Source organism: Sus scrofa, chromosome 9, assembly GCF_000003025.6.
Source record: "Sus scrofa isolate TJ Tabasco breed Duroc chromosome 9, Sscrofa11.1, whole genome shotgun sequence".
In the NCBI taxonomy this organism is placed as follows: domain Eukaryota; kingdom Metazoa; phylum Chordata; class Mammalia; order Artiodactyla; family Suidae; genus Sus; species Sus scrofa.
In genome coordinates, this window is record NC_010451.4 from 2,971,015 (window position 1) to 2,986,185 (window position 15,171).

The 15,171-nt window shown below is 44.2% G+C and overlaps 1 protein-coding gene across 4 annotated transcripts in view; it reads left to right on the forward strand.

Moving 5' to 3' along the window:
* LOC110255360 (interferon-induced very large GTPase 1-like) overlaps window positions 1-10,107 on the forward strand; it is a 49,674-nt gene extending 39,567 nt beyond the window's left edge. For all 4 annotated transcript variants that reach the window (XM_021062326.1, XM_021062325.1, XM_021062323.1 and 1 more), the window contains exon 3: window positions 912-10,107. In XM_021062326.1, coding sequence (XP_020917985.1) covers window positions 914-8,203 — 7,290 coding nt within the window. In that variant the 5' untranslated portion in view covers window positions 912-913 and the 3' untranslated portion in view covers window positions 8,204-10,107. The remainder of the gene's footprint in view (window positions 1-911) is intronic.

Genomic DNA, 15,171 nt, shown 5'->3' on the forward strand with positions numbered 1-15,171 from the left:
GGAGGGTTCCCTCTTCATGACACACTCTCCAGCATGTATTATTTGTAGAATATTTGACACAGCTTTCTGACTGGTATGAGGTGATACTGCATTCTGGTTTTGATTTGAATTTCTCTAAAAATTAGCAATGATGAACATCTTTTCAAGTGCCTGTTGGCCATCTATATGTCTTCTTTGGAGAAGTGTCTATTTAGATCTTCTGCCCAGTTTTTGGTTAGTTATCATTGCTTCAATATAGTTGTTCACATTTCCCAGCACCACTTATTGAAAACACTATCTTTTCTCTATTGTGTTCTTGCCTCTTTCATACAACTAGGTGTATCTTTCACCAAATATGTGCAGGTTAATTTCTGGGCTCTCTATTCTGTTTCACTGATGTATGTGTGTGTTTTTATGCCAGTACCATGCTATTTTGATTAGTTTAGCTTGGTCATATAGACTGACTGAGGAAACATGAAAACTTAAGATTCATTTTTTTTTTCTCAAGACTGCTTTGGCAATTGTGGTCTTTTGTGCTTCCAAATAAGTAGTAGGAATATTGGTAGTACTTCTGTGGAAAATGTCATGGGTATTTTGATACAGATTGCATGTCATCTATAAATTACATTGGGTAGTATTATCATTTTAACAACATTATTTCTTCTAATTCAGGAACATAGATTATTTTTCCATTTCTTGGTATCATTTCCACATTCCTTCATCTGTTGATAGGTTTCGCCGTATAGGCCTTTAACCTTCTTAGTTCAGTTTATTCTGAAATATTTTATTATTTTTGATGTTAGCATAAATGGGATTATCCCCCCAATTTTTTTTCTGCTGGGAAAAAAAAAAAAAACAGTTGCTACCAATTTATCACAGATTTCCAGATATTAATTACACACAAGCTAACTTGGTGTCTTTTCTTCCCACAGCCATGGACATAATAGAATCTACAACTGATGAGCCCCTGCTCAGAGGCAAAAAGGGGAAAAGTCTCCAAGAGATGCTGAGAGAAGCAGGATTGGCAGTTGAGTACTGGTTGCCAAAGCTACAGGAACACCTGGGTGTGACCTCTGCCCAGGCCTTACAACACCTCGAAGAGCAAGACCTCCAGAAGCTGAAATCCCAGGCACAACATCCCTGGGAGAAAAGGGCCCTGGACAAGCTGCTTAACCTGTCACACTCGAATAGGCTTTCAGAGTTTTGGGAGTCTCAGGTGGAAACAAGAACGAAAAGACAGAAACAGGCAGAACAGGCACTGCAGGAGCTAAGAGGCTTGCTGTCAGAAGGGAGGCAGCGAAATGCAGAGGCAGTGAGGAAAAAGGAGGCAGAGCTGAGGCAGGCAATGGAGATCCCCAAAGAGTTCTGGCCACCGCCTGAAAACTCCCTCAAAGAAGTCATAGAAAACATGCAGAGACAATTACACCTCGTGGAGGGCAGAATGGCTCATAGGCAAAACCTCCCGGAGAGGGAGCTAGTGAGACATGCCTCTGGAGGACTAGCCCTGCAGGGAATTTACAAAACCAGTGACGAAAATGGCCTGATAGAGAAAAGGGAGGAGCTACTCAGTGTCCCTAAGGAGTTCTCCCTCTGTGGCCCCCAGCAGGGTACACGGATGGAAACAAAGGAATTTACATCTTCCCAAGCAGAATCCATGTTCACAGAGACTATGGAGAAGCTGGGCTTCAGTGTAACTGCCTCAGCAAAGGGTGGAGCTTGGGGATGGAGCCTGGAATCTAGTACGGATCACAGAAAACATTCAGAATCCAAGGAAACCCAACACTCACAGGCTGAGCTCTCTTACTTCTGCTCAACCAAGTTCAGCTACATCCCACTGGCCTCCTACCACTTTCCCATTGATCAGCTCCACTTCTCCAAGGCTGCGCTCCAGGAACTGAAATGCATTGAGGATCTTCTGGGTCAGCCCGAGGACCCAGACAGACTCCCCTTGCTGAGGCGCAGGACTGAAGACTTCTTCCGCAGGTTTGGCTCTCATGCTGACCAGGGCCCTCTGCACCTGGGAGGAATCTACTGGTGGAAAGCAGTTTCAGAGGGTTTCCAAAGAGAGCAGCTGCAAGAAGTGAAGCAGCAGTCAGCAGAGGCCCTGGATGCTTACGTAACGGGCAGCTACAGTGGCTTTGGGGTGAATGTTGCTGCAGGTGTGGATGTGTCAGACGCTCATTCAAAAACAGGCTCTCAGAGAGCAAATGTCCAAAATCTTCAAACCAAGGTCCAATTATCTGTGGCACACACAGGTGGCCCACCTGAAGCAAACAGTCTGCTGGAGTGGAAAGCTGGCCTGGTCGCCAGTAACCAAACCTGGTGTGTCATTGACCGGGGACTTCAGCTGGTGCCCATTTGGGACATGATCCTCTTTAACCACAGAAGTGACTTTAAGGATCCTCTTCAGGTGGCCAACTGCCTGAAAGACAGCTACGCCGCGCTGACTGGGCTGACTGCCCAGGTCCAGGAGGGAGAAGAACTACTGAGTGCTCAGGAGGAGGCCAGGGTTTTCCTAGAGGATGTGAGATCCTGGGAGGTATCTGATCCTGAAGAGCAGCTTAAAAAGCTAAGAAATTTCAGGCAAACCTTGAGCCACAAAACCAAAAGTCATGACACTTGGACTAATATATGCCTCACAGATTCGGGTCTGCAGAATTTTCTGGTGAACACTGTCAACTTTTGCAGAAAGTCTTCCATTTCTGAGACGAAATTTATTAAATCTCAGTTGCGCAGCCTCTTGGATCCTCACGTCTACAGAGGGTCAAACTTTCCGCAGGTTCACTCCATTATGCAGTGGATATATCAGCCAGAACCAGAGCAAGAACATGTCACCATCACCCAATTCTCTGAATTAATTGAAACCTTTAAAAAAACCCAGGATGACCTACTGGAAGTGAAGGCCACATCGGAGTCCACAGAATCCGTGGAGGAAGCTCAAAGAAAGGCGACATACGAGGTCAGCATGTCTCTCGGCTGCTTCTTCAATCACCTCCAAGAAATGGGGCAGGCAGACACATACATCCTGCTACTCTCCATTGCAGCTGGGGCAGGATATCACGTGGTAAACAATACATTTCAGTGCCTTCTGGGCTACGATGACATAGACTTCCTACTGCACACAATGCAAACTGCCCAAGATAAATATCAAGAGCTCAAAACTATTTGCGATTATAGGGCTCAGGCTTTCCTGGTGCTCACAGGTCTGACAGCTACAGCTGGCATCAAAGCCGTTTCTCCAGAGGAGAAGAAACAACGCTTGGCATTAATACGACATCACATGGGACAATCGTTCTCTAAAGAAGTCATTCACGTTCTCACCAAAGCGGGAACAGGTCCTAATTGGGAAATCCTAGAAAAAGACTTGAGATTGCTCGTTGATGGAGATTATGAAGCCACTGTCCCTTCACTGCAAATGGAGGAGGTGAGAAAACAACTGCAAAGTCTCCTCCATGAAGACAAAGAGCCCCGTGAACTACATGATGATGAAAACAACAGACCGGAGGTCATGGAGAACGGAGCCTTCCTAGAATTACTCCAGCGTCTCGGCCTAGAACATTCCTACCCAAAAAAGATGAGCAGGTCTAACTTCCACCTGATCCATAAGACTTCCGTGTACAACACCCAGCCCTGCTCTGAAAGAGAGCTTCCTTTCTACTTCCTACAGAAGCTGATGATGCTGGACTACGGCCTGAGATACCTGGTCATCAGAGATGAGGAGTACACAGAGGAGCAGGTGTGCTCAAGCAACACAGGTCAAGAAAATGCAGATTTTGATCCATACGAAGACCTTGTGGAAGACAAGGACGGTCCCACTCGTCCTTCAGCCACTGCTGTCAAGCCCCATGTTCACCCTATGGACATTCAGATGGCGATCCTTCACTGTGCAGACGACTTTGCCAGACAGTACATTTTGGCCAAACTTGCCATTTGTCAGTTTGCCCTCCCCCTCCTCATACCTCACCCCTGCAATGCTCAAATACAATTCTCTCTCTGGTCCCTCCGTCAAATTAGGAGGAGCTGGCAGCAAGCAGGGAAACCAACAGAACAGGAGAAGGATAATTACAAGAATCAGCAGATGTGTCGAGTCTCTACCCCCATTGTGTCCTTTATCAGAGTCGGAAAGGGCTTCTCTGCCTCCAAATCTCAGATCATGAACTCTCTGCTCAGTCAACGGAAACACGATGTCTTTTTTCACCGACACTGCAAAGGGAGCAGCAGGGACTGTCTCTTGATGGCAGGTGTGGTGGAAGTCACCTGGTTCTGTCCTGGGGCGGGAGATGAGGACAGGTTTGACAACTGCTTGACCTTCACCAATCTCCATGGAGATGCGAAGGAACACAAACAGCAACTCACCTTTTTGCAGGAGGTCTCCTCTCTCATTGTGGTCCTCATGTCAACGTCTGATGACAACCAAGAAAGCCGAAAAGTTGTCCGGGCGCTATGTCAGTCACCAAAACCTTTAATCTGTTTGCTTGACGATAAGGAAAAAGCCATGTCCAGTACCTCTGGCCCGAGAGTGAGAATTGGGATCAGGAACAGAAATGAGGCAGAATTCATAGAGGAGCTCGCAACTACAATCAGAGGGTTGCTAAAAGCCTCTGACACTGCTCTCAGCTTGGAAAACTGTGCTCAAGTTGCTCGCAAGCAAGGAATGCTTATTGATGAAGACCAGGAAGACTGCAAGGAAGCCAAAACCAAGGCAGAGGTTCTAATGGCCCTGCTGGAAGACATGGAAATAGCTCAGATGAAGGAAAACCTACTGCCCCTTCAGGGAGAACTGTGGCAACTTTGGTGCAAAAAAGACAAAGAACTCTATCACCTGAGAGAAAAGGGGAATCGGAGCATTGAACAGCACAAGAGTGACATCGAGACAGACAAACAAATGATACGACTTCGACAGTTGAGAAAAGCCTTTCCTCTCAATGACTTAATGCATTCTGTCCTCGGAATTCTCCAAAAACATTCCGAAACTCACACCAAACTCTACTTCTTGCAATGGCTGAGTGTGTTTTTAGACAACCTGACTGCAGGACACTTGGAGAAACTAAATGAGAAGAAAAAGCAACTGTGGTCACGGGTCCAAAAAGAAAAGCGAGAGGCACAAAAGAGCAGCTCCCTGAAAGGCCTGCAAAATGAGTTGGAAGCTATCTCCAGAAAGATTAGTGACTGTACCTTGGGAGTTGAGCAGATTCTCAGAGAACTTGGCCAGATCTACGAAGCTCTTGAAGAAGGTTTCTCCACAAAAGATGTCTCATTTCTCTCCCTTCCCCACATGGCCGCAGATCTGATGCTATCTGGTGTTCCCATTGAGCTGATGGATGGCGATGCTTCATATGTGCCCCTGAGGTGGGTGGCAGCTGTTTTTGACAAGGTCTCTGAGAAACTTGGAGACAAACGGCTCTTTGTTCTCTCTATCCTTGGTCTGCAGAGCTCAGGGAAGTCCACCCTACTGAATGCAATGTTTGGGCTGCAGTTCACTGTCAGTGCTGGGAGGTGTACCCGGGGGGCTTACATGCAGCTCCTGAAGGTGGAGGAGACGTTCACAGACGAACTTGGCTTTGACTTTCTTCTTGTTGTGGACACGGAAGGCCTTCGGGCACCTGAACTCAGCAACAAGTCCCAGAATCACGACAATGAGTTGGCAACTTTTGTCATCGGCCTTGGCAACTTAACTGTGATCAATATTTTTGGGGAAAATCCATCGGAAATGCAAGATATTCTACAAATAGCTGTCCAAGCCTTCCTGAGGATGAAACAAGTAAAAATCTCTCCCAGCTGCCTCTTTGTCCATCAGAATGTGGGCGAAGTTACAGCTAAAGACCAAACCATGGAAGGACGGAGGCGGCTAGAGCAGAGACTGGATGAAATGGCAGCCACAGCAGCTGAGGAGGAACAGTGCTCTGATGTCGGCCGCTTCAGTGACGTCATTAAGTTTGACGTCAATACTCACGTCTACTACTTCGCTCACCTCTGGGATGGCAACCCCCCCATGGCCCCTCCCAATCCGCGCTACAGCCACAATGCCCAGGAACTGAAAAGCAGGATCCTTGCAACTGCCAAACAGGAGGCAAGGGGAAGCATCATGAAGATATCAGATGTCAAATTCCGAGTTCAGGATCTGTGGAAAGCCCTGCTGAATGAGAACTTTGTTTTCAACTTCAGGAATACCCGAGAGGTTACGGCTATGAGCAAACTGGAAACCATGTATAACAAATGGACGTGGGAGCTGAGGAGTCATGTGCTGAGCCTGCAGGACCAGCTGATCAACCAGATTCAGAATGGAAAAATCCACACACTTGAAGCACACACACTTGCGGCTCCCGTTACAGACAAGTATGAGGCCATCAAGCAAGAACTTGAAAAATATTTCAGTGAAGATCCAGATAGTGAAGTGCTGGTTCAATGGAAGGGAAATTTTGAAAATAAGCTAATGATCCTTAAAGAGTCACTAATTTCAGACAGCCAAAGAAAAGCCAAAGAACTTCTTCGTTTCAAAAAAAATCAAGAAAAACTGGATAACAAAAAATCAGGTTATGAAAAGGAATTATTGGAAAAAAGCCGAAATTTGGCTTTAACTGTAAAAGGCACAGAATGGAGTGAGGAAGAGCTACGTGAGAAATTCAACCCACTTTGGAAAAAATGGGTCTATAATGTGTCCTCGACTCTCCCTCCAGTCACAGAGCCTGCAATTGAAGTGGATGCTGAAAACATCCTTTTGGATTATTTCAAAAAGGAGAGAAAGATGGTGGATAAACTGAAGAAAGACTGGGGAAAAGAGTTTATGATTAAATATGATAAACATGTCCAAATGAAAACAAAATATTGGAACTTATTTAAAATGACCTTAGAGGCCCAGGATGAAGCGTCCATACATATGACTACTGACTGCATTCTTTCAAAATTTAATGAGATGATTAACAACATCTGTAGGCAAAAGCATGATTATGATCCAATCTATTTCCATGAAATCCTGAAAATAATAGATGAGGAGGTGAAATCTGCACCCACTCAGGAAAGATACACATTTACAAGAAACTATGAAATAGATTTGTCATTGTGTTTATTCCAAAGAGCATCGGTGAAGTTTAAGGAGATGCACAAGGCATTCAAGAGAGCAAATGATCCTGTCAACTATCTGGAAAGCAAGAAAGATGATTTCTTCATGAGTTTTAAGATCTCCTGTCAAGGAGCAACCTCAATCAAAACATTTGTCGATTTCCTGTGGAACAAACTCACCCCTGCTGTCTCCAACACCATAAGGAAAAAAATGGCCCCCCAAATTGCTGGGGACATGCGAGCCACCTGCCCAGCATTCAGTGGAAACAGGTCTAACCTGGAGAAACACATTCTCATCTCTCTGGCACAAGAGGAAAATTTTAATAACTACTGGCAGTACCTCCATAATCCTCAATCATTTGTAAAAAATTACATTGAAAACCAGATTAAAAGCTACTGTTCTGACAAAGGGAGTGAAAAAATGAAGACTTTTTTAAAAATGAGTTTAGATGCCATCAAGAATGACATCCTCTCAGCTATTCACGAAGCCACAGAAATAGCTAAAGATAAAAGGAGCACTGCGTCTGGGTGGTTGGATTTGTTCTGTGATAAACTGAGGAGTGACTTGATCTTTCCACGAAAAGACCTGATAAGCATCGAGCACCAGGAGATAAAAGATATGGAGTTTCTCAAAGAAGCCATGTGTAAAGCTTTGGATCCTGAAATGAACAGAGTAGAACAGAACTGTCTGTATATGCCTGTAGAAGAAATGGTTCCTGAAATCCAGAAAATGCTCTCTGAGCATCTCTCTGGCTGCTGGAAGCAGTGTCCCTGCTGTAGAGCAATTTGTACAAACACAATCCCTACCCATGACGGAGACCACAGTGTTCCCTTCCATCGTCCGCAGGCTGTCAGTGGAATTTCCTGGTACAAAACAAACAACTTTGTCCTTGATTACTGCACTAGTTTGGTGGCAAGTGATTGTTTCTTGGTGTTTGACGATGGTAGGCAGATCCCATATAAGAACTATCGACAGGCGGGAGGGGACTACGCCACGTGGAGCATCACCCCAGACACATCCGCCCAGCCATACTGGAAATGGTTTGTCTGCCACTTCAGATCAAAACTTGAAGAAAAATATCAAAAGAGATTTATAGATAAAGGTAAAATTCCTGATGCATGGGAAAAAATCACAAAACAGAATGTGCTTGATGACTTGAAATAAAACTAATACTCAACACCCAAAAGAGAGCCCCGGGATCTGAATAAAAGAGGCACCTTAACTGACCAAGGCGAAAATACCACCTCCTCATCATGAAAACCTTCATTGTACCTATTTTTCAAATGAAACATTTGAAGCTAAATCAATTAACAAGAAGAAGTTGAAGATTTGCTCTGAAAGGATTTCATTTCCTTTGTCTCAATTCCTTCTGGTTTAAAAAATGTTGCTAATATATATGAGCATATGATAAAATCAAATAAAATCCTTTTCCGAATAGCTACTTAATCATTTAAACTATTATTCTGAATGCTGTTTTCTATTTTTTAAATATACTGCTATATAAAGTCTCAGGCAAGTCATTTTTATAGAGGGAAGTTTAAATCATTACAGACTACTACAAATTCGATAGAATAAGTATAGGAATATTTCAACCATTATCCAGGTCTTACTGAAAGCTAGAAACTGTCTTCATTTCTAAATGCATTTTTTTTTGCCCTCTGAAATTGTGAAGAAGAGTTATTAGTGCTTGAATGCAAAAATATTCACAGAAAGTTTAAAATTCTCAATCCCCAAATATAGTGCTATTTAGGGATACTCTGTTATAGGGATTGAAGAAAACCCCAGAAACTTCACAAGGATACAGCTTGCATCATTCCAGATAACATTATCCAAAAAACTGGAAAATAGAAGTTACAAAACTTTTTCTTACTCAACTATCTTCCTTGGTGCCTTGGCGTTTACCTGCACAAGTTCTTTTTTTAAAGGAAAAGAAAAAATTCACAAGACCTTATGTATTCAAAGCCTGGAGCTATCTATGTACAGGTCTAAAAAGGACTGGTTTACAGAACAAGATTTATGACCAAGAACAAAAGGGCTCTTTTAATTAAGCCTATGGACGAGGTAAAATTTGAGTAAGCCATGATCGTTGAATCATTAGCGATTTTTTTAAAAATGATTACTTGAAGATTAAAATATCAAAAATTACAGTTTTTGTATTAATATTTCAGTAAGAAATTCTTTGTATGTATTAAAATGTAAGAAAATGCTTATCTCCAAGTCAGGCACCCTTGTGACTTTTCACCCTTTCAGCTTTAGAGTCATGACCAGAAGTAAAAATGAAGAACATGCTGAAGCCAACCAAGGACCTGAGAGGGGAAAGAAATCTCCATTCTGCAAAACTTTACCTATTGAAACAACGACTTAGGCTAGGTCCTCAAAGCTGATGATCTGAAGGAATCCTGATGCAAAGAAAATAATTTCTTCATGTCTGACATAAGGTCATCCATTGGCTCCCATGTAAGGGCACATTCTCTACCCCTCTATAGCCAGTGGAAAGCAGAGAGTCCAAAGAACAGCAGTCAAAGGACTTGGATCCTCAGAGCTGAGAATTAGGAGTGCTGACTCTGCTATCTTTGTGCTCCAAGGGTCTCTAACATACTCTCAGTTTCAGGCCAAATGACCATGATTGGAAAAGAAATCCTGAACAGACAACTTAGAAGGGAATTAGATGTTCTTGAACGTAGAGTTTGCCTTTTGTTCCCTGACAAATAGTCTCAGTGAGAGTTGGAAGGACCCACTAATAGGACGAAGTTGTAATGGGGGTAAAAACAGAACCCATGCATAATACAGCACCTTTCCTGATATCACTGCATCCTTGATAACTGTGCAAAGCTGACATTTGCTGAATGCCTTTCATATTTCTTTAATGGATCTATTAAAACTTTTAACTAAGACGTATTGTACATCATATATTAACGTTGAATTTCCAGCAAAACTTGTGTATCAGTAAAAAATTTTGATAAATTCCTCAGGCATTTGAGCAGAATGATTATTAAATGAAATTCAGACGTTGTATCCAGAACTCCCCCACCTCAAATGGCAAGAAACAAGTTGGGACTGACAGACCATGCCTATGTGTGAATGTGGCTTTCTTGATAGTAGTGGAGAGTGTAGTGCCATCAAGATGAGGGCAGGGTGAAAGGGTCAGTGGGATGGGGTCACACAGGAGAGAGTGTAGGAACAGTGGAGTAGGGTGAATGGAGCCAGTAGGAATGAGATTCACTTGGTCAGCAAAATCGAGGGACTCTGGGCCCACTGTGGGTCACAGGACTAGACATGGCCAGGGCTGTAGGTCAGCAGAGGTAAGGTTCATATGGTCAATGGATGGGCCTCTCAAGTCACTGGAAGTGGGGATCACAGAGACACGGGAATTGGGGGTCATCACATCAATAGAGTCAAGGGATCTCCAAAATAAGTTAAGCAAGAGAGCCCAAGGCCTAGAGGGATGGGCCAGGAGGGTGATGGATTGTAAAATAAATTCAAACTACACAAATCAGTTGTGAGTTGCTTAAATGAAGAGGGAAATTTGCACTAAGAAGTTTTCAGTTAGGTCTCTCTCAGAGACAGAGGACATAAATATGGGAAAGTCAACTGAATGAGGTGTGACATGGACTAAATATCTGTGTTATCCCTAAATTCACAGGTGGAAGCTCTAATTCCCAACGGGATTTCAGAGAGGAGCTTGGGAGATAATTAGGTGAGAGGACTTCATGAGGGAAGGTCCTCATGATAGGACTACTGTCCTTGGAAGAAGAGACACCAGGGAGCTATCCCTCGCCCTCCACCAGCACGAATCAAGGAACACTCTTGTGAGCCCACTGCAATAGCGCAAGCCTGGACGAGATCTCATCAGGAACCAAATCACCTTGAGCTCAGAGGCTCCACAACCATAAGACATAAATTTCCATGGTCTAAGACACCCCGTCTATGGGACTTTGTTATGGCAGCTCAAGCTGAGATTGGGTGTGTTGAAAAAATCCCCTCCCCATTAAGATGTGGGATGCTTTTCCCTTAGACTGTGGAAAAGACATAGGAGACACACAACTATTCATTCTATCCCCTTCCATCAAAGTTGTACAACTCTTTCCTCACTCCCTTGCATCATTCTGACCCTTCAGTAAGGTCTACAAAGGCCATGCAGTCCTTCCCATCGCAGTGGTGCCATGACACACGGGTGGACAAGACAGGGAAGGAAAGTGTGAGCACTACCATTAATGGTACCATGACAACTCCTAATCCTGGCATCTCTGCAGTAGTGGTGCCTGAGTGCCTGAGACATCTCAGGCAGGTAGTTTTACTTCTCCGTGTTCACCTGCTCTGTCTGTAAAAGAGTGCATTTCTCATTCTGCTCTGGGGAAGATTTCCCATACAAAAGCATTTAAGACAGAAGCATATCTCAGGAGTTTATAAGCAGAAGCTATTATCATGTTACACCATCACGCCCAAGTTCCCTATTACTTTGCACTGGAGTAACAGTTCATTAGGACTGCAGTGATGAGTTGAGGCAGGCTCATCTGAGATTCACTGACATGGCCCCTTAGGAAGTCACAACTGAGAACATGGTATGTTCTCAATAAACATGATGGTAATACATAGCTGAAAATGCGTCTCAATATATCCATGTCCTGCCACACTTTATCTGTCGGCACAACTATTTCAAACACTCATCAATCAGTCAGACACGTACGCAAGGCACCTTCGCGATTCTTTAGCAGCATGGAAGATAATATGTCTTAGGTTCCTCCAATGGCCCGAGACATGACTTCACATGCAAGTGATTTCTTAGAAAAGCTTTCCCAGTAGGAAGGCACAAGGGGAAGCAACAGGGAGAAGGTCACTTCAAGTGAGGGAATAAATTAGTAGGGACGCAGGTTTTGAGAGGTAGTTCTACTTATGACAAACACTAACTTCAAAATTAGGTGGTTCTATTTTGAATAGGACGTCCAACATTTAGTAGCCATGTGATTTTTACAGAGTTTCCTCACCTGTCTCTGCTTCATTTTCATCCATTGAATGGGGCCACCTTACAGAGTTGTAAAGGTTACTTGAGTATGCCAGACACAGAGGATATCTTCCAATAATGCTGGATGCTTGCAGTAAGAACAGTATTAGCAGTAACAACAGCAGCAGCAGCAGCAGAAAAAGCAGAACAAGTCTTGTTAACAGAAGAAATTACTCTAGTTATTAAAATTATCATTGCCATTATAAAGAAATGTGGTTATGCCTGCAACCCATTCTCAACTGGCTGTTCTTGAAGAGGATTCATGTCTTGTTCATGTCCATATGTTCATCATCTAGAATGATGTTTACCCCAATACAGGTGATGAATCACTGCTCTTAAATACGATTAAGGACAAGCTTACTAGATATTGGAGATGGAGGTGGAGACCTTTCAAAGGAAAAGAGAGAAATCAAAGGTGATGCTGGTATTGCAAACCGGGATAATGCAGCTGACATCAACTCAGTAAAGGTCACCAATGGCCTCTAGGCTAAATCCAACCTTTCATTCTTAGTCATCCACATGACCTACCAGCATCATTTTGCTACTCTCTCCTCCAAAGTAAAAGACAAATAACTGCATCGTGGATTCCCTACAATAAAAAATAAAGCACAGCACCTGGTAGGCCTCCTTAAGTTCTGGAAGCAACACATTCCACATCAAGGAATACTCTGCTGACCCATATGTCGGATGACAAGGAAGTCTGACATCTGTGAACAGGTCCAGGGGAGGAAAGGAGTCTCCAACTTGCTCAGGCTGCGATTCAAGTCGACCAACTGCTGAGCTACAGGAGTCGGCAGAACCTACGGGGCTTCAATTTTGATGGAAGATCCACTGTGGAGTTCATGGCAGGGATGAGAAAACCATGGCCCATGGGCTGAACTGATATGCCATCATTTTTTTAAAAAAGACGTATAAATCTACAGCCATGCTCATTCATTTGAATATTGTATAGAGATGTTTTCACACCACAAAAGCAGGGTTAAGCAGTTGAAAGAAAAAGAATGTATGGTTGACTAAGTCTCAAACATTTCGTATGGCTCATCTTAGAAAAGTTTTGTTCACGCTCCGTTTATGGTAAGCCCCAACAGGAGAGTCATGGTGCAGTAGTTCTGGAGTAAGGCTGTGTCATCTGCACCAGAGAATGACATGCGTTCTGAGGAACAGCTCCCCTCTGCCACTGGTCCCTGGTAGTTACGGCACGCTTGACCATGAGGCACAAAGAGATCATATGACTGAAACTGCCACATGAGCTGGGCCATGTTGGGCCCATCAAGGCATACCGTCAGAAAGACCCAGCAGCAATCCATGGAAAGATGCAACTGGTATATCCAAGATCAAATTTGTTCAGGAACAGAGGACACTAGTAATCATGGGTGGGGAGCCTGAACCCACGTCACCGACAATGGCTGCATCAGGACCACTGTCCCAAATCACATCTGTAGCTTTATGGGGGTCACATACAAACAGCTAAAACAAGAATAAAAAGCTCAAGCTTCATTGGTGGCAAGTCAGCTTGATCTTGGTACAACCAGAGAGTTGAAGGCAGTTGCATTAAAGCCACATTTGTAAGTAGCCTTGAAAAGCAGTAGAGAAAGGAAAATCTTCCCTTTAGAAAAATCCAAATGTTGTTCTTAGTCCTTGGCTTTGTATGCAGGGCAGTAGCAGGAGGCGAGAATTTGTGTAGATTCCTGGGCAGGCACCAGTAATTTTGTTGGCAAGTCCATGGCTTAAAAAGAAATAGATCAGAAATAAGAAGGCTTTGGGTAGAGCATGTGCATGGATATACAGCAGTGGGCACAAACAGCGAAGATCTTTATGGCACACGTGTCCACCAGAAAGCACCCATCACTGAAGAAACCTCGCACAATCGGGTTGGAAAAACGACTAGACCAGTTCATGTTATCTGTTCTTCCTCATCAGCCCCCCAGGACCTGACACGCCAGGCACATAAATGAACAGTTACAACAGGAGATATGTAGGCTATGCATGGACCCAATAACAGGAACTTCCACTTAGCAACGCTAGTGTAGCTACTGTGGCTGCTGCATGTTCAACTTCTAAGAAAAAAAGACCTATGGGGAGCCACCAACAGGGCACTATTCCTCAGAAAGGTCAAATGGATACATGTCAGCAAGTCAACTGCATTTTATACCTTCCATCCTCAAGGTCCAACACTTCATCAACATGGGAACTGATACCTATTCTAAGTGTGTGTTTGCTTTTCCTGCTTGCAGAGCCTTGATCAGCACCACCCTCTAGAGAATTGCAAAACGCCCGATCCATAGCTATGGCAAGGGAAATCTAGAATTCATGATAGAAAAGGGAGAGATTGCCTCAGGTCACATCCCAAGGACCAGCTGAAGTAGTGTCGGCTAGAGGTCACATCTAACCCTCCTCTCCTGAGTTCCTTCTCAGGAAGAGAAGACCCCGAGCATCAAGGAAGAACTGCCCCCAACGATGTCTGGAAAAGTAAATCCACATGGCCTGAGAAGGAGACGGTGCTGGTTGTGGAGATGCGCCACTTAGCTCTTCCAGAAAACCTCCTCAAATGAGAGCTGACCGAGAGTCGCCACCTGCCACCTGTTTGCATCTACAGACTGTTCACGCTGAGGCCACACCTCCCCCAGCCTGGCCTCAGTCAAGGACTCAGCACCGAAAGGCCCATCCTGCCCATCACGGCGTTCCCTCAACTAGCAATCCTTGCTCAGGATTCCCTAGAGACCTCCCCAGGAACTCCCCTCAACTCGCTGTGGCTGAAGCCTCTTTTTACCCCATCCTTCCTTCCTCTCGGCTTCCTCGGATGTCAGACCAGCCCCGTGTCTCAAGGATCTCCTTGCCTGTTACTGCTTTCTCCCCTATACTCCTCACAGGCATTTCCTGCAACAAATCGCTTACCTGTCTAATCTCATCTTGGCATCTGCTCCTTGAAGGACCAAACTGACATACAACCCCTCCCATTTTTATTCACTTAAACTATTTTGGAGATCTTGCATTAGCAACACATGATGAGCTGCTTCATTCCATTCCCTGGCTTCACTGACACACAGTATTTTATTTAACCGGGTGCTGATGAGGTCATCTAGATGTATCTCCTAATGCGACTGCAATAACATTTCAAGTGCTGCAATGG